Source organism: Corvus moneduloides, chromosome 2, assembly GCF_009650955.1.
Source record: "Corvus moneduloides isolate bCorMon1 chromosome 2, bCorMon1.pri, whole genome shotgun sequence".
In the NCBI taxonomy this organism is placed as follows: domain Eukaryota; kingdom Metazoa; phylum Chordata; class Aves; order Passeriformes; family Corvidae; genus Corvus; species Corvus moneduloides.
The window spans coordinates 51229377-51255141 of record NC_045477.1 but is presented as its reverse complement, the minus strand read 5'-3'; the positions used below and the strand labels follow the sequence as shown (position 1 = coordinate 51255141).

Sequence of the window (25765 nt, the reverse complement as noted above, 5' to 3'; positions counted from 1 at the left end):
ATGCCAGGGAAGATTTTCAAAACTGACGCAGTTTTCCATTTAATGCCTGCGGTAATTTTTTATTTAGCCAGTGCTCCATCGGGATTTACTCAATATATGCATTTGTGTTTCACTGTTATTCTCTTAAAACAGTATTTCTTTGGACAGAACTCATTCCAAATATCTTCCAAATCTTTCCAAATATCGTGATGTAGTGAAATAATTTGCTTATCCAACTTCTATAACAGAACAGATCTAAAATGTACATCAATCTAGCACATATCGATTGAGAAATTGTTCTAATCAGAATTAACAACACAAAAACAAGAACACAAAAATATTCCTTTTATATAAAAGAATTCAACACAAATATTAATTACAAAAACCCAATTCCCTGTTAAATTTAAGTGAAGCAGATTTTTTTTTTAATGGTGTGACACATATTTACAAAAATTTAATTTCTAAAATAAATGTATTTTCTCCTCTTCTGAAGTCCTCTTCTAGACTACAGGTAAAAACACCAAAGTAGTGATCACACTGCACTGAAGCTGATCAAACTAAAATATCTCTAATCTTGAAAATGTCTGTAAAATGGAATTATTGCTTTTCTGTTAAAATGTACTGCGTTTTCAGGTAGACTTGAGTAAGTCATAAACATTTTATTTCAGCAGAAGCCCGGAAAACATGCACAATTACAGGCTCTAGAAAATAATAATAATAAAAAAATTATTTATCTAGAAAGAATCTCAATGAAAAGCATTCCATTTTTTCCCTCCAAAACGAAAAGTCTACTGTGAAAATTCCAATATTATCCTGAAAGTTTTCTGATTTCCCTCTTTATACTAAGATATCATTCAAATAAGTGGCTCAGAATTTTCATTAAATTTCTGCCACAGCTGCTGCCAGGGATATTTTATGTCAATGGAAGAAGTAAGAAAAAAATTAATCGATGAAGACATATAAAAAAATTAATTTAAACTGTGACAATTTTAAATATTTTTCAAGTTTTGTCATGTGGTATTTTCCTGTCATCCTTTTCCTGAAAAAGTTGACAGTTTTGTAATTAAATTTGTAGAAAAATTACTAAATGAAAACAAGTGATACCAAAGAAGTTGCCACATACTCAATACATGGAAAAAAGAGATTTTATGTCCTACTGATCCCTCACAGGTCTCATGCTTAAATGAAGAAACATCTACCTCTCCTTTCTCTTTTTTTCCTCAGTCCTTCACCTCCTCTCAAATCTGTGTTAGAAGAAACACATCTTGGAATTATTTCCTCAGTAGTGAATTATTTTCCAAGAACTATACAAGCAGAAATAAAGACATTCATTTCACTCACTAACACAAGCAAATGTTTATACTTTATACCTTCACTACAACAATGGTGCTTTCTCCTCATCTCAAGAACCTTTTCCAAGTCTTTCTAAAGTTGTCAAAAGGGACATCCTGGAAAAGATACATCAGAGGTATGACCCCAAATAAGTCTCTAGAATATCAGGATTTCCCTGAAGAGGCATTACTCAATGTTTTATTTTCTTCAGGCATGAAGTTTTATTTCTACTGAAATTTATCAACTTTTTCTTAGCTTCAGTCTATAACTTATTACTATTTGATGCCCTATTTTATGAGCTTATTCCTTTTTGTTTCTCTCTTCTTTTTGTAAACATAGGAATTACTTTTTGTTTTCTTCTTTCTATTATTTCCTTCTAGTTCTTTGTTACATTCTTTCCTATTATTAGGGGAGAATTATCATCATGGCATGACAAAACTGAAATATGTGCCTGGTGAATGACAAAAAAATGGTGGTAAGGAAAGGTTAAGCTGCACAGAAATAAAACCACTTACTCTATACTGATCCTCCTTACTTCCTTATATTTCTTTTCTTTAGCAACAATGGGGCCACACTTAATGAACCAGCGCAGCTACAAATAGGAAGTACAACAAAACCTCACTGAGCTCATGCAGCCTCCTAGATTTCTGAGGCCAAGACAACAATTATTTTAAGCAGGGTGATCTCCTGAGTAGCAAAACTAATTTTTTGTATAAAGATAAATGTTTCCTGAGAATTTGATAACAATGAAAAAAAAACCCTCCCTTTTCAAGCTGAACTTTGCTGACCTTAGTTGGCAGCTATCAGATCTTGCTTCTATCCTGAAGCCCTACTGACAAATGGTAATCATTCCGAAACAGTGCCTCTCAAAACACAAAAACCTACCACAGTCATAGATCTCTAGAAATAACTTGTATTTCTTGTGTTTCAGTTTTCTTTATTTACTTGACAGTAACATTGTTATGGACTCTCCCTAGACCTGCTTTGACATCACTTTGCCATCTTAATTTGACATATCACAACTGTCTCTGTTGTCTGACAAGTTCTTTCAGCATGAGGGTTTCTCATTGCAAGAAAATCTCCACAGACAAGAAGTATAAAAAGACTGAATCATAAAATTCCACACACCATCAGACAAAAATATGACATAAGAGAATAGATGTTTAGCAGATCTCAGGATCTTTTTTTGAAGGAGGTAAAATTTAACATAAAGTTGCACTGAACACAGTAAAGATATAGTATCTTAGTTCTTGCAAAAATAAACCCAGGTATGTAGGGAGTCTGTTAACATCTAGGTAAATCAAGCTAGATGGTTCATTAATGTTTATACTATAAGTAACACTTTTTTTTCTATCAAAAAAGGCTCTAAAAATGGGTATACTTTTATCATTCAAGTGTAGTAGTTTCTCAAGTTAATTAAGACTACAGTTTTTGTGCAATATTCTTTTTTTAAGCCTTGAAGGCATGGAAACAAGCAAATCTATATCCAACGGGATGAACTGAAGAAGTGCCTTTAAATGATCAGGACCAGTAAGGAAATTCGGTAAACTTGGTCACTAATTAAAATGTTTCAGTCTGGGTCATAAGAACAGGTAATAAGCAGAGAAAAAATTAAGGAATATATAAGGAAAAACTGTGACCAGCCCTAATGAGATTAATTTTGTAAAGAACCTGATCACAGAACTTAGACTACATGGAAAAGGATTATTTTACTATGTCTCATGAGAAATGCATCTTTCAGGGCAATATCTGATACAGAGATGTTATTTGCACCCTATAGATTACCAGAGTCGGGTAGTTCTCTGGAAAACACTGCCGGTGCAATAAAGTAGATTGATTCAGTTTTTAAGCCTTTAGAGGACAAGGGCTGGGGCAAATACCAGCCTAACTGTTTCAAGTCCAAAATCAGGCAGAGTCCCCTGCTGAGTTCTGAATGATGAATTAAGTGGAATAAGAACCAGAGAACCTCTGCCTGTGGAGAGCTTCAGTCACAGCATGAACATCCTGTAGATACTGAATACCTTTTTGGCATACCACCTCGTTTTTCTTTGGACCTGGACAGTAGAGGAGAAAATAATAAGGGGGAAAAAGGTGGCTGTTCTAAAACAAAAATATTGTGCAACTCAGTCCAGTGTTAACATTCAGCACTGCTGTATACCTGATATGATGAGTCCACCTACAGGCTGTGTTACAGCAGTGCCTGCACATGTTAAGACCTTTCTCCAGAATCTTTTAAAAAATATTGCCTTGAAATATCTTTAAATAGCTCTCTTGCTATTTTTTTTTTTTTTTGGTAGTAGTTTAGTAGGAAAACTCACTAAAAAATGTATTTTCGAGTAAAGCTGAAAGTTAAAGCAAGAAGAAAGACAGAAACTGGATGCTATTACAACAAAGATGGACTATCAAGGAGGGTATCAGGGAGATGGACATCAGGGAGGGTATTTTTCTATAATCCTAAGTCTAAAAGACCAGTCCTTTCTAGGCATTTTGGCTTGCAACCGGAATACAGGCTACTAGCTTGAGAAAGAAAGTGGCTTGTGACAACGTGGCTAATACTCTGAAGTAAGTGAGACCAAAGGATTACAAATAGCCAACTCCTTTCTTAATCTTTAAAGGCTCCAGTATTTTGTGCATTTCCTTATGTGCATTAAAACAACAGCAATTGGTACTCTTTGGTTCCTAATAATAAAAGTTTTATAAAAGCACTTTCAACAGTAATTTAGTAACCTCAAACATCTAGTGGCTTCTACATTTTCAAGGATAACTTTCAGAGTTTCTTTCCAGCAAACCTGACTACTTAGCACTGTTACCAGCTTTTGCTTTCCTGAAGGCATGTATTTATTATTAATATTTTACATCTGCATTCTCCTAACTAAACTTTATAATTAGTCTCACAATTTCAGTAATTTTTTTCTCCATTGTCAAAGCAACAGAAGAACCCAAATTTCTGTCTAATGGGAACTCCTCACTTTTTGGGTTGTAAAGACATCTTGATTATTAATCAATGCAATAATGATAATATAATCAACGACACATAATCTGAGTGCCAACAATTTCTACCCTTAAGTTACACTGGGACCACACAAGTCAGAGACAGAGGAGAGGGCATGAGCAGTTAACCTCTGTTCCATAGTCCAATACATCTTAGTAAGTGTCCAACTCATTAGACAGGGATAGAGTGGCTCATATGTGTAATTAATTATTGGCAGGTTTACTTTCAAAAAGGTGCCAGATGCTATGCATTTCCTAGTTGCTATCTGGATCTCTGATCTATAATGTTTCCTGCCATGTTAAACATCTGTTCAGAACATACTTCTGCACACAGGAACTTCAGTAAATCAAGAGTTAAATCAAAATCAAATGAATGTGTATCCTCTTTCTGGTATTTATAATGATATCCCTTTAAAGATGTCATAAAGGAATATTATGTGAAAGAAAAATGTTCTGTAACTTGTGTTGGGGTCATTATAGTTTGAAGATTTCAATGTGGATAAATAATAGAGACTTCTTTTGTGGTACCTGCTCTTCAGTTCTCTGAATTGGCATCTGTCTTGTCACTAGTAGCACACTAAAAAAACTTTGGAAGTTGCAAAGCTTTGAACCTCGACTCTCTGGAGTAGTTGTAAATAAATAGGTAGATTTGAATATACATTTAGCCCTTCAGCATTTCTTTGTTCCTACCATACAGACTTCTGGAAAACTGGTGTTGTTTTCTGTCTCCATGTGTACCTGACTCATTGATGTTTTTAGTAAAATCCATGATCAGCCCCAAAGTGTGTGCAGAAACGTGAGTACACTGTGGAGCCTTTCAGTAAGATACTATGAGCTAATCATACCAACCATAGACCGGGAATTTCTTAAAACAAATTTCTGACATGTCTATAAATAGCAGTTTGAAATTCATGAACTTTATATTTTTCCTGCTTATGAATGGATTACAACATGTGCAGGCAGGTTTTCAATCAGCAGCAGGATTTTAAATTATATCTATTGGAGGATTTCATGCCCTGTTTCAAAACGACCTATGGCTTTCTTCATGGTAAAATCCTAATCTCGCAAATTCCTTGCAGAAATTCTTGAAGTAAAAAAGGAAAGCACAAACTAACTTACTGAAGAAAAGAATTATCTGTAAATCATTATTATTCCAGCCTCATTATCTAATCAGGGGTTAATTTCAGACAGGAGTGAAATTCTTCTGGGATCTTTTTGCAAGTCTTTATAGTGAAGATAAAAAGAAATCTATAAATAGGAATCCTACCACAAACTCAGGAAAACTGTCTTACAGAGGACTGGGTCAGGAAATTCACTGGATTTAACCACACAGTGCTAAACATGCAGCATCCCCTCTCCTAGACAGAGAAGAAGGTCCTAGACAGAGAAGAAGGTACACTTAGACATCCAGGGCACATGGAAGGAAGGAGTGGGATGTGGCACGGCAGAGAAGAAGTACATTACGAACTTAGCCTTGCAAATCAATTCAGAGTTCCTGACCCAGTACAAACCAAATAATCCATAAGGTTCCTCATCCTTACTGAGCAGAGTGACCATGTCCAGTGAGATACCTATTGAAAATGACACTGCCCTGACCTCTCCACAGAAAGTTTTAACATTCACCTTGATTTCTAACACGGATGCCCCGATGTCTAATAGGGCTGAGTTCCTACTGCTCCCTCAGTCCTGCTTTATCAATTGCTTTCCTGCTCCTTATGCTGCAATACCTATAGTGTTGTATGGATACCATATATTACACATCTATTACAAAAGAATTGGGTGCAATTATTTTGAGTTACTGTTCAGTTCTCCCTTCCTTTACTAAACAATGATGGCATATCTCATACAACAGCGCAGAGCAAATATTGAAGGTAAGAAACACACCCTAACCCAAAAGAGGGTATCTTTTTTCTAAACAGATATTTCTATTTGGGAATACTGTGTAAAAATAGCATCTTTTAAGCAACCTCTGTTAAACTGTCTGAAACTGGCCAACATATTAAAAAATTATCAAGGGACTGAAAGGCTGATCCTCCTCAGCCAGTGGAGGCTGAACATAAGTTTCATGTTCTCAAAAAAATCAGATTAAAGTACATATAAAGCTATGAAGTCATATAATTGCAAGAGCTCTCTGAAATCTGAGACCAAACTATAGCTGGCAGGAGTCTTACATGAGGCTTCCGTGAAAAGACAAACTTCATTATGCAGACAAAGGAGAAAATATCTCATACTAAAATGGGCTTCAAGGTAATGATTAAAGAACTTCTTATATAAAAAAATGAAAATCAATTAGTATATATACACACATGACCACATATATAAAAATTCAGAAGAAAGGCTTATTTCACAGTGATATAAGCACTATCTTTGATGCCTAAAGGAAAAATGATATATTCTTGACTGCATCTACAGTTAAGATGCAGTCAGCTGCAGAAGGAAAAAACCCCACTGTTTTCTTACTGATTTCTGCAGGTGGCTAGCTGACACTGAAGTACACCTGTCTATCACCATGTGAACAAATGCAGTCATGACAATGTTAAAACAAATTAAGGTTAATGCAGACTATCATTCCTTGCACGATGTGGCACAGAGAAAATGGCGATTCACATGCTTGAAAGTCACAAAGAAGCTTCAAAAGTATCCAGAAAATACGTGACATTTTTCCTCTTGAGAAGCTGGATTGAAGACGATATTTTAAAAAAAAAATGAAAATAATCATAATGACTACAAGTAATATCAATTGCAATAATTGTAAGCTCTATTAAAGTTTTCCAATTATATTTACCCTCATTAGGAATTCTGTTGGTGGAAAGGCTACGGCATCCTGTAGTATTTAACTTCATTTTATCTCTTCTTTTTGATACATCGACCATAGAGAGCTCCTTACATTAAACTCCATGGCATTTATCTCCCATCCATCAATCACTCTTGTGCCCTGCTCTTGCTGCCTCTGCAGTGTGTGCATCTTTATTGAAGTGTTGACTATAGAACCAGATAGTAGGAGTTTTACCAAATTTGAGCACAGAAATCACATCACCTCCTCATCTATTCTTCCAAGACACTGGAAAAGTCTTTGTTGCCTCAGCACTGAGCTAAGGGAGCCAAGCATCCCAATTATTTTGGCAATCCCTCCATTCTTTGCGTGGATTTGTCCCTCATCTCCTACCCTCTAGGATGGATCTAAGTCTATGTTCTTTGCTCCTAGGAGTTGGACTCAGCATCCAGATATGTTGAAATGTAGCTTTTTCTTGAGTTTTGGTTAGTCCAGAAAATGATTCAGCATATTTCTCCAATGCAATGCCTTCGTTTCTCATTTTGTGTATCTTCACCTAAGCACTTAGTTTTGCCAGGAACAATTCAACACTATAAAAACACTGTTAATAAAAATAGCAAAATAGGATGGATTATAGAAATTTCAGCACCATGAATAGCTTAAGGTTTTATTTACATGCTGTTAATTTGAGTTAATACTAATTTTAAAAGCATAACATTATTTATGTATTCCTTTCCCCTCTTAGTTGCTAGTATTTATTAATTTATTTATTTTGTTCAAAATGTTGGCTACATGCTGTCCTACAGACTAGAAGGTCAATTACTGTAGTTTTAATCAGTTGAAAGAAAGCATGCCTGGACACACAAACAAAAATATTTTGGATGCGGCAGAGTGAGATAAATGAATGAGAGAATAATATGTACAGGGAAAAAATGTTCTGCAAGAACATGCATTTTTCCACTTTATAGCATCTGTCCTCCGGAACACGGAAATACAAAGGTTCTGAAAATTCTCTAAGAGAAACACAACGGGCATGTTAAGCTCCAAAAAAGTAAACTTTCCCCAGAGAGCATAAGGGATTTCTGAGTGACCATAATATTTTAAGGAAAATGGTCGTCCTGCTTTTCCTAATACAAAATTCAGTATTCTTCAAGGAAATCAGAAACTAATTCTGCCAGTATTGGTAGATGCCACAGTGATGACACACTTGAGGTCTTAGGGAGCTTTTAAAGTAGTGTCATTAGCACCCAAGTTCTATCTGTGGCTTCCAAAGGAATGTTTTGGACAATTTTTCAATTGTTTCAAGAAGTCTCCTGTCAAACATGATACAAAGCTAGTCCATCACCACCTCTACTGAATATTTTCATAGGGCCACGTGGTGAGTTAATGAGGAGAAACAGATTCTTCTCCTATCAGTGCAAAAACATTCTGTCATCTGACTTGAATTGTGCCTGTATCAGAAACATATCACATGTACACCAAGGAATTCATCTGAGATCCTTTGGAGAAGGGCTACCTGGCTGACCTTCTCCCCAGTTAATGACATAGCAAAGTAAAAGCATCGGTGAAGTTTCTTTGGTACCTCACTCGAGAGAAGGGAAAGCATTCTATGTGACTGTGTTTCAACTGTGAGCCTACTGACACGCCAAGAATAGCTGTAGTGGAAATACTTTTATCCATCTGTGCTTGACAAAAAGAGGATATAGCTTTTCTTTCGACTATATATCAGATTACACTTGCCTGTAACATTTTCACCTAAAAGCTAGAGTGTTGTAATGCACTTTACATGGAGGGAATTTGCAGACCATATGGAAACTAGTTAGTGAAAACATATCTGTGCAAGTGTTAAATGGAACTCCACAATGAGCTCCATTGCTAAGCTCAAATATGTGACCTATACATATTGCATGTTTGTTTCCAATTAGATTCTGTACGGACAATTTTAACCTTTGCAATTTCTGTTCTCAGAGGCATTGGAAGAACCTCAGTTGACAAACCACAGCAGTGTTGGGCTGGTTCTGGTGTACTTTCTTTGAAGCTGTTTGCATTCAAATGCCAATAAGTCCTTTTTAACCCATCACTGAGGATATTTTCCACTTATACAATATTCTGAGAAGGTGATGAAACATTTGAAACTCAGTTGAGTGTAAGATACCTTTGAAAAAAAAAATGGTTTTGGAAAAAGGGGCAAGTAACTATTTCAGTAATTAGTAATTCAGTAATTTTAGTGGAGTAAATAGATGAGGAGTTTTACCAGTAAGTATATTCTGCAATGCCAGATTATTACTTGATAAGGTTCCTCTGTTACCAGTCACATTTGGGAATTTACCAGAACAAACAAGAAAAATGAACAATTTCAAGTATTAGTGGCCTAAGTTTTTGGTGCGGACTGACCAGATCATTGCAGCCTGTTCATTTTAACTCTATTCAAAAGTTAAGAAGCCATTAAGATATTAAGTATAATTTACTCAAACAATAGATCAGCCAATCTTCCATGGGACAGAATGATGATAAAATGTGATGTGAAAGGATATGACTGCAAGATTTTTCACCAAAGGTTTGAGGCAGCTGAGCTACTACAAAAAGGTGAAATCATAACTAAGTTGTATAGACATTTCCAAAAACATATTGACAACATCTATCTAAAAGCACCAGATATTCTTGAAAGTTTGCATAATTAAATTAACCTGTTTTAAAAGTATTAAAATTAATTTTGTTTTCTGCTCCCTTTTATTTTGTGCTCTTCAGTATTTACAGTCAGCTATAAAACTGTGTACATTCTTACCAAATCTGAAGATGATTTAGCATTTCTTACACACACACACACACACGAACACTAGGAAGAGCTTCAGGAAAAAGTAGATGCCATCAAGCATGTCTGACAGTATTCATATTTTAGCAAAATCTAATAGGGAAAAACTTCATACCATAAGGAGGTTTCAAAAACAGCAAAGAAGGAAAGGTATCATTATGTCAAGCTTGAAAGTACATGCTTCACAGGACACAACAGATATTTTTTATGGTGATCAATTTGAAAAACAGACAAGTGCCTTAAGACTTAATTATATAGAGTTTATTTCCTCCTTTTTGATTCTTATAACTAAAACCTTTACATATAAAGTAACAAATTAAACCATTGCATATAAAACTGTCAAGTTAATTACCGCTTGCCAGTAAAAAAAATCAAATGTCAATTATCAAAGCCCCACAGAAAATCTATGCACTCTCATATCTTGAATTACACCACTAAAACCCTCTGTTTCACACAGTCATTACCTGGAGAGCACTTTCAAGTACTTCAAGACTACCACTGGCTTTCAGTAAGCAATAAGAGGAAACTTCTCAAAGTAAATAAGGAGAGAATTTGGAATTCTCTTTCAAATGCAACTTAACTAGGCAAGAATTCAGTTTAGTTGAGAACAAGGGTCTCATAGGAGCAATGAAGAAAGAAAAGATCAGAAGCACACAATGACTACAAAAGCAACTCTCTGAATCCTCTGTTAAGAATAAAAAAAAGCCCAAGTACTTCAGAGGTAGCAAAGAGAAATTCAATTCTTGCACTGTAAAAATCTATGGTGTGCTTGGATTTTTTACTTCACAGATTGCTATTTCAGTATCTTGGTAAGAAAGGACTACTTTTTAGAAATCAGGAATGAGAAGGTCAGACATAACAGTAAAGAAAAATGATGGGAAGGACATTACTTGTTTTGGAACTCAGTGGTTCCAATGTTTTCTGACTCTGAATTGGGTGGCTAAGTCACAGATGGGGCAAAATCTGGAATGACATTCCAAACAGTTATCAGAAACATTCTACAGCAAACAAATCATGTTTCTCTCTAGATAAGCAGTGAGATAAAATACTGCCATATAGTTGTGAGGTTCCTGTGACCTCTAGCTTTTCAGTCTTTGTTGTATCCTGGGAACTGTTGTAGCCTTGTTCATGCTATGGATCTGATCAAAAAACAAAATCAGAACAATATCAATGAAGAATTTTTTTAATTAGGTAAAACCAAGATAATTTTAGTCATATTTTATAAAAACTATAGTGCAATTAATCAATTGCCAAATGGAAAAGGATAATGCTGCTACAAATTTTGCAACCAACTTCACTGAAATAATGTATTTAATAATGTAACCCATCAATTATCTTACAGTTATCTCCATGTAAATCTCAGACCATTAACTTCAGGTGTCATTAAGTGAGAAGTGCAACTTATTCACAGTTATAAAATTAACATTATAAATACCTGAAGCTTCTGAGTATTACTAAGCTACTATACCATTCCTTGGTATTATTAAATGATAATATTATTTAACAACAGGAAGAAAAAAGAAGAAAAGGTTCTAGAAAATTTCAGTTACAAGATGTAAATATTTCTAGTAAGAAGAGCCAACACTGTGAGATGTAATCATGGAATTACCATAGAAAAACTGCACGCTAATATTTAGGTAAAACACATGTATAATAGAAGACGTTTTGGAATTTGAACACAAAGCTATTTTTTCTGTGTAGACCTTCACATATTATAAGCCTTTTCAGAATGAGGCTTTTTCCTCTCAATAAACAACAATACTGCATAAGAACAACCCTGGAACCCTGGAAGGAAAAAATTTACCTGGCTGTACATTCCTCTGAACACATGACCTGGGAGCAGCACATGGTCATGCAAATTCCCCCTTCACTATTTTAGCTGCATTAGTACTGATTCACTACTTCACACGCTTGCCATATTTGCACTTCCTGCATAATTTCTGCATTACTTCCTGCCTCATTTATGAGGCAAATTTTCTAACTATGATGTAGCAAAGACACCACATAAACCCCATAAAAATCCTTGAAAGTGGTCAAGGATACTTTGAAATTTATCACTTTTTATTCCCCATCTAGGGACAGCTCTATACGTGCCTGTGTGGATACAGCTGACCAGCCTGAGGAAATAACAACCCTACCAAATACAAATACATGCATCAATAATGTTGGAACATGGTCTTCTTTTTACTTTCTTCTGTGGGAATAGATTACACTTTTTAATTGTATTTCCACTGGTTTCTCAAAGTCAGGCTGAAGCACTGAATTATTCTGAGGAGAGAAAGGCAAACTATAGAGAGGATTTTGCATTGTAAGGTGACAGGATATATCTTTACACAGCATCTCGGGGAAAAAAAGGGTACAAAAGCTACCACTTTTAATTTCTTTAAATGAAATTAAATGCAAGGAAGTGAAATCACAATGTATTAACAACTGATTAATTTATTTATCAAAAATAGTTATATAAAGTCTAGTGAAAATAAAAAACTGTTCATATGAAATTAATAATAGCTAAAATAATATAATCTTATTACAGAAACAGTACCTTCAATCAACAGCTCTTGTCCATGGCTGCCTAATAATGTTCGGGACAGGAAAGGGGCAAAATCAACAAAAATTTCTCGCAGGAGAGGGGCCACTTTTTCTAAAGCTCTTTCAAGCTTTGCAGTGATACTGTGAAAAAAAAAAAAGAGACCATGATTGTAAGAACACTTCACAATAGAAGTTAAATTATGTCAAATCACAACAGTTTTTAGAAGTTTCTGTAAGCTTTTTTAGAAAACAGGATGATCATAATTTGATTAAACTTTACAGTTTTTAAATGGCTTTAAGTAAATGGAAATTTCATGTCAGAGTCAGCAGTGTATGAGCCTCATAAATTCTACAGTATTTGCAGAGTACTCCAGAACAAGTAAAATTTTAATTATCCTTTTTAAACATGATATCAGATTCAAGTATAGGTCTATTTCACCATCTCAGATTATATCTGATTTTACACACATTTGAAATCTTGAAAAGAGAATCTTTTTATTCACCAAAACAATCACAAGAAACTTGCTTGCTTATTCAAGCTTTCAAATAATAACATTTGATATTGCAAGGCAGCATATGACAAAGTGTCCTAGCACAGATATCAAGAGAACCAATATTCTTTTATTCAACTTTGAGGGAACATGATCCCAGGTAAATCCCTTTGCCTTTGCATTTAGACTTCTCTGCCTGCTGAGGCTGTTTGAAGCATGGTATGGTCCTTAATTTTTTCTTGTACAATGAGAAGAGGTGGTGTGACTTCTGTTTGCTTCTTAAATACCAGAAATAATACTCCTTTTTCTGGGGATACAAACTAGCGATAGTCTGAGAATGTCAGCAGTGTGCTAAGGACTGGACTCTTTAAGGTTCCTTCTTCCCTTTTAAAACTTGAAAGATTGTAACACCTTTGCCCACTGGAACTCTTACACAAAGATTAAAAACCTGCTGTGTTATCTTAAAGAAGTAAACGATTACTTTAAAGTGGAAATGAACTTACATACATATTCTGGTCTACTGAGAATTTTTGCTGTTCTTTTTCAGATTGCTGATTGGCTGCAGGGGTTTTCATTGTGCTTGCATTATGGCACTAATATATTATTGGAAATCAAAAATGCAATTACATGAAGAAGTTACATGTATTAGCAGAATGTAAGAGAATGAACACTGAAATTTAGATTTTATACTTTACTAACTATAAGCACTAAATAAATGTGGATGTTTTAACTCAGATCACTTGAAGATCTCTATGTTTAAAAAGAAAGCTGATGTTATAAAAACATTGGAAGCTTTCCTTCATTAGCCTGAAATTATTTTACTGAACTTCTAAAGTGTATTCTCTTTCAGTGTGCTGTCATCCATTTTAAAATTCAGATAATGATTTTCTAATGCTCTAAAGGATGGATTAATATCAGCAGCCTTTTAAGGCTGTTTTAAAAAGATTATTTGAAATGAACTTCACTGTGGGAAAGCCTCTATTGACTATAGTTGAAATGCAGGTGACTAGCTTAGAGTTTTTAATTTTCAACATGAATCTAACCCAAGCTTTTGCTGATAAGAGATAAAAAACCTCCTAGATTAATCTAGACTTACCTAAATCATATTTTAAAATATACTTTTACTATAAATAGTTTTATAAAATCCCTAATTTCAAAGTTAACTCTGAAAATTTCATGTAACATTGAAAAAAAATTTCAAGTTCCTATGTTTTTAAATTAAGACCAATTTTTACTTAAGAATCAAGCAACGTTGGAGGTACAGGTATGCTATTAATCAACACCTTGGATGAGCTACTAATAAACAACTTCTTATCAAATGGACAGCTGATAGATCTTGTTTACTATGGACATATTAATGGACAATTTGGAATAGTATTCTGTAAAAAGATGAGACCAAAGGTTAGCACTTTTTAAAAATGCATATCAAAGGACTGAATGTGATATTTAGATAGTAAAAGAAGAAAAGTTCCTGGTGCATTTGCATATTGAAAACTGAGTAGAGTTCTGGTCCTTCAATTCCAAAAAGAACGAGCAAAATCAAGAAATAAATCTACACAGATATTCCAAAAAATATTTTGGGGAAGTAGGTGACCTATTCACTGCTTTTTCTGTACTCACACATACAAATGAGAGAGACTGAACCTATTCTACAGCTGTTTCTAACATTTATTATATCTTATAAAGCATACTGCGATCATTAGGGAATTCCCTATGGAGATTAATGTAACTATTTTTCATGACTGAATGAAGAGATTTTAACGGGTTTTTGTGAAGAAATAATATTTTTTTTCGTCCCCATTTCTGGACCTTCAATGAAAAGAAATTCTTAATAGCCCCCAAATTCTAGATTATTTAATTTGCAGATTAAAGACAACACACATCAGAAAATAGGCTATAGAAAAATATATATAACATATAATATATATTGCTATAATATTTACTATTATATACATTTATAATTTTTATATAAAGGTATATATAATTTATATATAGAAAGGTGATAAACTGTGACAGAAAATATTGAAAGACCAAAATAAAAAAAACACTTTTAAAACTGTGAGCAAAAAGACCAAATAATCCGATGGGAGGTTCTTACTACCTCCTGCTTGAACTGGTCACAAGAAAGTGCGAAGAGGATGAGGGCATACACTGTTCCAGTCCCAGGTATGCCACCTTCCCAACTTCATTCCAAGATAAACCTCTACCTCCAAACCAAGACTATTAAATGTCTAAGAGTCCAAGATTATTCTCCTTCTCACTTTCCTCTCCTCAGTCTACAGCCATATCAGATCTTCCTATGCAGTTGCTATAAGGGAAGGCTTAGATACGTTACCTTTCATGTCACACGATCTCTCCCCACAAACAACTCCAATTTTTAGTCTCGTAAAAGCTATAACATGAGGAATTTATATGACATAACAAAAAAAAAAAATATTATCAAAATAAAGGTCTAGTTGTTTCTTAGGCAGAAGAGGTGGAGATGGGAGGGTGGGCAGAAGAAAGGAAAAAAAGCCCAGAAGACATTCCTTGGGTTGAATAGATTTTGTCTACATGTTGGTCACCTATTCAGTTACTCCTCAGAATACAACAACATCTGAGTTGAAATTCTGAATTCAAAATTTTATTTACAGATTTTGCAACTCAATTTTTTCTTTGATTCCAGGAGAAAAAAATTAAAAATGCTTGGGAAAGCACAAGACCATTGCATTTGTTATAATAGCTGAAAAAGAAACTAATTAATGATCCAACAGAATTTTAACATATCTATTTAATTTTAACAAATTTTAACATGCATATCTCAATTTTGAAAAAGATTTGTCCCTCTGTGAAGCATCGTCTTCGCACATGAAGACAAGAAGCAACAGGAGTGCTTTAATTACACCACAATTTTATTAACTTGCCTCATGAAACAGTCAAGCAATAAATAACATCATACAAATGACCACTCTCTCCTTGAATATTTGCATCTTTTTGGAGTGGAACCAACAGCCCTTCTGCCTTCAGCCTGTGCCTGCACCCATTGCTGCAATTCCACCTGCACAATTTATCTGACCCTTCAGGTAGGACCAGCAAAAAAAGGAATTTTTTTCACTGTGTTCCATCACTGAAGCACTGTTACTTTTTAATGGGTTATGTAGGGCCCCTGATTTAGATTTATTTCCTTTCCAGTTTATTAGGGAATGCAATCACTTGTTCATGAGCTTCTAAGCTTGTCAACTCGTAAACAGCCTATGAACACCGAGCTTGCTGTCTGCATTCCAATGTTCTTACAGCCATGCCTTGCAGTGGCCAGCCATCTAAAGAACACTTGGCCACTCCTTAGTATGACTCATGTCAGCTTTTCAGGGCAGATGCGTGTGCACCTTGAAAAGGTCAAAAATTTGTCCTTGAAGTGCTGCAGCAAAATCTTTACACAATAATAACTATTATACAAGATATTTAATAGGAATTTCAGAGGGCATTTTCCTGGCTGCCAGTCAGGGCAAGAGAGGTATTAGCTACCCATGGGCATGAGTCTCTTGAAACACCAACTCCGACTGGGTGCCTCATTTAGTGAGTTACACAAGTACAGGTCTGGTTTTGTCCTGTCCAGTTTAATGCAGGCTTTCATTTTCTCAGGAGAGGTTGAGTCTCTCCTTCCACTTCCTAGTGTTCCATTACCAATCTGTATGATCATTATTGAATAAAGAAAAAAACCACCCAGCTGAAAAATTACTTTAATGAAGTTTTAGTGTCTGGCATAGTTTGAACAAGTTAGACTCCTCAGTTGAAAAACTCAGACTTTTCAGTGAAGTGTTACTTTAGTGTATATATCCTTAGTACCCAAAAAGTATATACAATGTAGCATATGTATAACTACAGAAATGCACATTAAATCACTTAATTTTTTAACAGTATTTTAGGAAGAGAAAATATAATTAATATTAAAAGATAGAACTTGTGTACCTCATGTTTTCAGCTGAATCCTCTGGCATTGGAGCAACAGTTTGGACAGCTGGCAGATTTTTGCTAGTAGCACCATTCACAAAGCTGGATGACGAAGAGGAAGAAGAAGATCCTGAGTCTACTGCACCTGTCCCCCAAAAAACACAAACCTTAATTCAGTCTTAAGAAACAAAACTTTAAATAGTCCTTGTATTATTAATCTACTTCTAAGTATGGAAATAATGCTATTTATTCTAACATAGTGAAAACCTTTCCATTGGAGTATCATAAAAATTAATACCTTAACTTTGCTGGTATAAAAATAATAAGCTTGAAATCTATTGAAAATCAGGCAAAATATATCCTTACCTCATTTCCATTATTCCCAAATTATATTCCAAAGTTGAAAATAATTTTACATCATCCTGTAAAGCAAGATCTTTCTAAAATAAAGGTATATTTAAGATGAGCTTGAGTTGAGAATAGAATTTTAAATATTTCTTAAAAAAAATTTCTATATGCATACTTGACTGCCCAGTTGCAACTACAGGCAGAAAATAAAATAGAAATTAAAAAATGACAGGGAAGATAGAAAACGTTTATCACTTCAGGAAGTAATGGGGGAAATTAGTGCCTGGGGAGTATTAAGACTATAATTACAATTTTTCCGTTTCCTTCCTTGAGTCAAGGAGAATTGTAAGATCTTAAAAGTAAGAAGGGCAGTGGGGGTATCATTTCAATGGGTTGTGAACATCTGCCCAGAAAAAAAGATGCACACAGAGCATACATTTATACTTTAAGTGATCTGGGTCAGAGCTAAGGGCTAAACTTAGCCTCTAAATGCCAATCTATCATGTTTGCTGAAATGGCACTGTGAGTTCAGCCTCTCTGAAGCAAACCAGCAAAGGCTCAGAGAGGCCATGAAGAGCGAGAGTGCTGTGATAAATGCTGTCCCTGTTCTGCATAGCCCTTCTGCAACACATCACTGCAAAAGAGGTAGCTACAAACAGTCTTGTAGTTGGAGTTCAAAGCCTGAGGGACTGCAGTGCTACCAGAGAAGAGGCTGACAGGCAACAAGATTTATCCAAGTTAGCATTGAGGGGTGAATAACCCCAGTTGAGAGATCAATGGCCATTTTCAGAAATGATAATTGTTAACTCCCTCTTTCTGGTCAGTTTTAGCAGTTGATACATCATTGTCCTTTGCATTACACAGGTATATATTATTTTTCAGTTTCCTGCAGAGATCTACAAAGCAGTTATGGTTTCTTGACTGCTAAAGTAGTCAGGCAGTAGTGAAGTAGAGGTCAAATGCTGGTAAGTGTGAAAAACACTCTGTCAGCAGGAATGAATTTTTTTTTTTTTTTAATTTGCCTTTAGATTTTTTTTACTGATAAAAGAATTAAGGTAAATATTGGAATTTTAAGTAGCTCATTTAAGAACATTTACATTCAAAATAGTATCAAAATGCAGTAGGATTTACTGGGCTTGCTGACACTAAAGTAGCTGGTGAGGTTCAGGATTTAGATTAGGAACTGATATAGGCTCTTTTTTTAATAATGGGATTGGGAGATGGATTGTGGCTTACACTGTGTGTTCTGGCTTGGATGAAATACAAATTCTAAATGTACCCAAACATACTGAGAAACACAAAAATATAAGGTAGGTTATCTCTCCCAATCACAGCAACTTAACTGAGAATAGGATATCTTAAAAAAGATTAAGCCTTCACATATATATATGTCTCTGTGTGTGCCTTTGTGTATTTATACACTTGTTTTTATTCATGAATGCAGAGGGAATACATATTTTTATTGTTTATTCCCTTTTCCTTCCAAAGTAAAATTTTCTTCATTAAGGCTGTTTAAAAATGCAGTTGCTAAGTTGTTCAACCAGCTAGGCTTCCAGAAGCTCAAAGAACTATTAGATTAACATAGAAGTAAGAATCAGGATATGAATTACGGAAATCCAGCCTAAAAAACTATAAAGCCAGTTTCTTACATAAAAAGATGAAGGAAGAAAACCTATCTCCCCAAAGACGCATTCACAGCACTAAAGGACTTCGGTAACATACATCTCATTAAATTGTGACAGTGACATTGACTGTGATGGCGATGGCAGATGGAATGTAAACAGCGACTGCAACCCATGAATAACTGAAAAAAAACACCTTTCACATAAGTCCAGCACAGAATACACCCTATAGACATAACTGTATTCCTAGAGTATCTGTGACATACTGTAAAAACAACTGTAAATAGGTTTGGGGGGACATCTAGTGTTTCTAAAAAATTGCATTCTGTTTCTTTTTTATCATAGCAAAATAATAAAAAAAAAGGTGCTGTTCAATTAAATTCTCTAGACTACTTTAAAATCATGAATAACATAGATATTTCATAGATTACAAGTATATAAACCGAAAAGATTTTAGATACTTTGTCCATATGTCTCAAAAACTGACATACATGAGTCACTGTTTTGACTACCATAGGCATAACTTAATTAAAAATGGCAAAACAAGTATTTTAATCTAATATATATTTAAATATTTTCAATGTGATATTAATTTTTTAAACTGTCACTAATATGTCTAGCATTTCTAAAATGTTAATATAAAACTCAAATCTTCAAAAGTTCAAATCTTCATATAAATCTTTACTACAGAATTCAGTACATATATAGCTCTAATTAAACCTCATACTTGCTGAAATTCCATTCAAGCAATACTTTTTAATTAATCAAGCTAATCTACAGATTAGGATCAAAAACAATTTCATTAAAAAAAAGAAACTGTAAGATCTGTCAAAAAAAGGAGCCTTCAATTCACAGTGAATGTACCATGGCTTCTGCAATACCTTAGTGTCCTCTACTAAGTACAGTACTGGGGAAATTACTGATTTTAAAAAGCAATTACTTACAAACAAGAGCTACTACATGCCAGCCAAAATAGTTCAGATCTTTAATCAGTGAAAAGACTGAAAAGTTTACTACTATTCAGTATCATTTGGAAGACAAGGTTTCCAGTGTAGGATATTTTTTGCATGACATAAGAATACCTAAAAGGAAATCCATTCAAGATTAACAGAAGTGTCTACACAAATGGAACTGTTCAGAGAAGTGATAACATTACTCAAAGTATTCATTCCTCCCATATGCCTCAGGAAAATTAGATTTTAAGGTTTTGGTTCGGGTTGTGTTTTTTTTTTTTTTTTATTGTTAGCAAAATCAAAGTTCTATTACCAGGCATTAAAGGTAATCTGCAAAAGGAAAGAAAAAAAAAAAAAAAGAGTGTCTTTGTATTACTCCATAAAGCAGAAGGATGCCCAAAGCATCCCCCTCTATTTGCTGCAACCCCAGAGAGATTTTCACATTCTCAACCCTTGACTGAAGTTGTGATATCCTTGGAGAGCTCTTCTCTCAAGTGCTTTTCCTTATTTTAGAAAGAAAACAGACTATAGCCAGACATTTCAAAGGAGTTTAAGTAAGTATCAGTTTCACTCAGTAAGGATTCATTTCTCAATGGAAACCAGTCTCCACAGTCAACAGGCTCCTTCATGACAGAGAATCCCATTACTACTATTATAAATAATTTAGAAAGAAGTTCTAATCCTCCTTCTATAGGTCACAATAAACAATTACTGATAAGACGTGAATTCAGTTAAATTAAGTAGTTTCTTACTAAAAAACCATCCAAAAAGAGCATAATTTTAACTGACAAACAGTAATTGTCCAAAATATTCACCCTCTACAATCTACGGTATGTTTATTAAGTAGCTACTTGTCTTTACTTTCTTTGATACATACGGAGGGATAATTGGTATGTGTCACATAAACATCCTCCACTGCAGAGCACTGGAAAAGTTAACTCATTGCAATTCTAAACTATACTTATAAAACAATATTGAGGCTATTTATTAACTTGTTTAAGGCTGTACAAGTCCAATGTGCACTGTCAAAGATTATAAATATAGACCAAGAGAAAACACTGTTTCTAATAAAGGCCAAGGTTCACTCTTTCCAGGTTTTATTTTGGAACTACAAAAACAGCAACACAAAGATGATTAAAAAACAAAACACCACTGAAGGTAATGAAACAAAAAGAAAGACAAAATGAGGGCCACAAGAATATTTAAGGACAATACCTGTTGTATTAATCATACTTTTTGGTGTAGCTCCTGTTGCAGCAAATATATTAGGTGTACTACCCGGTGGCAGTCCACTCCCAGCTGTGGCAGCTCCAACGGTGGTAACAGCCAGACTACCCGGAGGGGGTTTCTTCACTGGTACAACCACACTCCTGTGGAAAAAGGAACAGCAGATTACTAAAATTGTACCACAGAGCCAGGAAGAACTTTTGACTGTGATGGGTTTAGGCTGCTTTATGATGGCACTGCTGAGAAACATATAATACTGCAAATTTTGTTAACCTGAAATATGATAAAACTCTATTAACAGGCCCAAAACCCATACTTTTATCCTTATTCTGCAGCTTCATGTAATTCTGAGTAACCTAATTTATCCTTCAGCCCCCACAAAATGGAAAGACTTCACCACTTCAATATGTTGAGAACACTGCTATCAACAGTGTAACACAGTAATGTGTTCTAGATTTGCAAAGACATTAGCTGTCAGAAATTATGCCAGAAGTCTATATGCATGCAGTCATAAAAACTGTGAATTTGTTGATCTTAATGAAGTTACCTAAGATAACAATTTTTTTTGCGTTTCATCTGCACATTTGAGTATAGTAAGTTACTTCTCACTACCATGAACATACCAATCTTTCAAACAGCGGCGACTAAGAAACACAATTTTAGATTCAGCCTTCTTTCATCCTGATCTTAATCAATAGCACAATGTACATTGAACAGAAAAAATGTAACACAATAAATACTTTCTTTCACAGTATTGATATTTCTAAGGTTTAAAAAGCATCTTGAGAATCTGAAGCTTTTAAGAAGAGAACAGGGCTTTCATACAAAAAGTGCAATGTAATATCAAATACAAGCAGATAACACTGCACTCAAACAAACACTTTTTAACCTAATCTTAAATCACACTCGGGGTTTTTTAGGTGTGAAGACTTGCTCTTTGGAGACAATATTTTTTCAACACTGGGCAGTTCTCATAGTGCAAGCAATTATAGTTACATTTTTCTTTTTAGTATTTCCATTTATCTATAAAACCCTCTTCTCCTTAAAAGTTTGTTTCAGTGGCAAACCTGAGTGAAAAACAAACCTGAAACAAATCATATTTGTATAATATTGAACAATATCTTTTCATCATTATGTACATTTTCTGTTTAAGCACATACACTCTTTAAAATTAATCATTGTGATAAAAAAAGAGCAAGAAAGGGAAATTATTTAGGGTGATGAGGCCACATTTTGCTCAAGAGCTTCCTTCAGTAACTGTTAAGTTACACTTTTGTGTGAGTATGATGGTGTATAATGAATCATAGGGTGTGGCACAGTGTTCCTATATATATAGATTCTCTGTCTCCCCAGATTTTAAAGACTGGTGATGACAGTGTATAGAACAATCCATAAGCTTTTTTTCCTCACTCTCTTTAGAGGGCTCACATTCTGCATTCTGAACAACAGTTTTACCCCTACCCTGATGCACTTTCTGTTAGAGAGGTAAGTCTAGGCAGTCAATGGGTTTTTGTCTCAGTCCATTGACATTAGGAGGAGATGGGTTTGAACAATGCAATAGCTATTGATTAAGGCAAGTGACCCTAAAATAATTGCTTTTGTCTGTAGTTAATAATCTTACAATCATTGCTCATATGAAGTGTTTACATAGCAGCAGCTACAGCTGAACAAAGCTGAGTCTACAGGGGTTAGATTAATCTGCTCCATAACACCATGAAATTTCCTAAATTTAGCCCAAATCTACATATAAAGATCTCTATTTCAATTAATACTTCAAACAAATATTTGAATTTGGGTTATGATACTGAATGAGTACTCAAAAGCAAAGTCCTTGTAGTGTCATAGAAACAAGAGAAGAAATTAGGACTTGTTTCTTAAGGGGGAGTGTTTCCCAATTATATTAATTTCAAAAGGAAACTACTGTCATTACCCACCACCTTTGTAGAGAATTGCAATAGAAAGGGTGAATGAAGAATGAATGGGAATATTTGTATGCTGGGGCACAAGAAGGAAAGACACAAGAGGAAAAGGCATTTTAGACTGGCCTATTCTAAGGGCACATGGATTAACAGGTCGTCAAGACCACAGGCAAATGCATAGCTTCACAAGCTAATCTAACCTTGCAGACAATACCTTTGAAGACTGATGACTCAAGGAATTTAGGAAGGACAGAGAGACTGTTGGCAGGTCCATAAAGGTAAAAAAAGGCATATCCAAAAACTGGAAAGAGTGGCCAACATAGGAAGAGCCCAGGAAATGTGAGGAATACTTGACAGCTGTCATCCCATGCTCTCCATGCCATTGGAGCAGATCCTGGACCTCTTATCTGTATGCAAGCAGGAAGGATGCCTGACTGCTGAACAGTCTCCTTAGACACACATTCACTCCAGTGTTTGAAAATGTGAGAGTGTGTAAATGAAAGACATATATTTTGGTTCGGGTTTTATTTTAAGAAAAACAATTTTCCCCTCATATAAAGTCTGGTATTAGTATCTGCTAAATTGCCAATACAATTGCTGCAGAAATATTTCCTATTTTCCTGCTACTTTTCTAAAGATGATGCTAAATTCAAGGTCTTCCTCCTTATATTCAAACAAGTCAGTGGTCTTTCAGAGTGTCCAAAACATCACCTAACTTTCCATGGCAAAGACCACGTATGTCAGCTTTACTTCTCAGTTGTAACAGAATCAGTTTGATTTGGAAGAGGCCCTTAAGAGTCATCTAGTCCAACCCCTAAATGTACCAACCTGCTATAAAGGTAAAGATTCTTTCCTTATGAGTGTAGTTTAGGACTGAAATACAGCTCCTATGACAAGAAGGACAATCCTTCTCAGATCCCACAAATATAACGCTCTACACATGGTTGGCATTGTTTTGTATGTCTAAATCACCACATTAAGATAGGTCAGGTGCTATTAAATAACAAATTAACAAGAAATATAAAGATGTATCTCTCTACCATAAGAATAGGGAAAAGCAGAGAGACAGCATCATCCCAGACTGAAAGAAAATGCAGCTTTCTGATATGTCATACATGGTGACCTTGTCAAAATGTCTCATTCCTACTGATAAAACAAAATACAGTGAGTGAATACAGAATAACATCCAGACGAAGCAGACAGAAAAACTGTATGAACAATACAACAGAGTAGTCAAAAATGTGCAAAACAATAAGAGGGACAGCAGAACAAGAAAGGTAAAAGAGAATGACTGCCCTTCAAGTAAAGAAAGTCTTCTTTTAACCAATCTAACCGCTCCAACAGAACATACAGTGAAAACTAGCAAATAAAAACAAACCGGACTTATGGAACAAGTATTATACTTGAGCATAACACGATTTGGGGAATGAATTTACTACGATAGATGCCTAACATGTATCTGTCAGGCATTCAGGTTTTCCTTTCATGAAGGCACAGAAATCTACAGACTAGAAGAAAAGGTTACATACACTTCCGTATTTCATTTTAGGCCTTGTTTTGTACAACATATTTCAGACCTCCTAAATGTTCCAACACAGCTGTCTGAATCACGCCACCATGATCTCAAATGATCCCAAATGATTTAGTCAGCAAAAACTTAGCAGTAATTGTCTGTATCAACTGATTTTATTTCTGTGTTCATTGGCTGACTTACAACTCTAAATATAACTCCTAATCACTGTTCTGTTACTCTATGAGTGTCCTTTACCAGTTTTAAACCTGAGGCTGAAGTCATAGTAATTCATATCATGCTTAAGATGAGTGTTGTTGATTCAACCCACATACTACTTATGCATTTCTGGTTCATTAAAAAACCTCAGCAAATAGCTACAGGATTCTTCTGGGGTTTAGAAATTTGCATGAAAAAACTAGATAGAAAATAATACCATTAACGCATTGAACCGCAAAAAGAGAAAATGGAAATTAAAAAAAAACCCACCACCTTCTCCAATTGACTTTACTTAAATATTTAGCTATACAGTGCTGGTGACAGACAAATCAGGTTATACAGCTCTATATTTTCTCTCTTTCTCTGTGATTCACATTCTGTATCTCGTCTCCATTTTAGAATTTAAAGGCTTTCCAACTTAATCACCATGGTCAACATAAAGGTCAGAGATAAGCCTTCAATACTGGATGTCTTGAGCTACCTATCTGAGCAGCAGCAATTAAATTAGAATCACTTTACTCTCTTGTGGTATATGTGAAACCTCTTAAGGCTGAATTAATATTCTTGCTCCTCCTCTCCTCCCCCACAGCAGCAGAAAGCATGAGGATTTTTCAAATGCTCTTCAAAAAGCAGCACAGATTTCAGGCAAGTTTTTCATAGATTGCTCTGTGTCAAACAGCAACTTCAGAGGTTTCAGAAGAAATCACATTAGAAAGTGGGTGTCAATTTGTCTGCTATATTACATGCTACCTTGTTCCTACAGCTAGATTAATTTAATCTCTGAAAAGAAAGCATAATATTTCCTCTCTAAAAGTTATTTATATTGGCCATATCTCTGTACATATCTAGTCCTTCATGAAACATTTATACTGTTGTTTACCCCCTGTTCTTTCCAATTTCAACCCAGAGACTCCAACCTGAGCCTGTAATGTTACCATGTGCTAAAACCACATTCTGAATCCTACTTTAAACACCCTTCTATTAGGCTGACTGCATTAAGATAAGATACATCTGATAACAAGGAGGAAAGGTCTAACTCAGAGTAAACATCAAAGAGAAGAAAAACTGGATTAAAATATTGTGAGGAATGTACATGAGTTTTAGAAGAGATATGGAAGGCTCACAGAAGG

At 34.9% G+C, this 25765-nt stretch overlaps 1 protein-coding gene across 8 annotated transcripts in view; it reads right to left on the bottom strand.

Annotated features, from left to right (window-relative positions):
* NBEA (neurobeachin) overlaps positions 1 to 25765 on the bottom strand; it is a 467825-nt gene that overhangs the window by 255940 nt on the left and 186120 nt on the right. For 7 of the 8 annotated variants that reach the window (XM_032099592.1, XM_032099586.1, XM_032099589.1 and 4 more), the window contains 3 exons: positions 20976 to 21130; positions 16856 to 16982; positions 12430 to 12557 (listed from right to left, as the gene is read on the bottom strand). In XM_032099592.1, the coding sequence (XP_031955483.1) occupies positions 12430 to 12557; positions 16856 to 16982; positions 20976 to 21130 (410 nt within the window). The remainder of the gene's footprint in view (positions 1 to 12429; positions 12558 to 16855; positions 16983 to 20975; positions 21131 to 25765) is intronic. The other variant, XM_032099587.1, reaches the window with a different exon arrangement.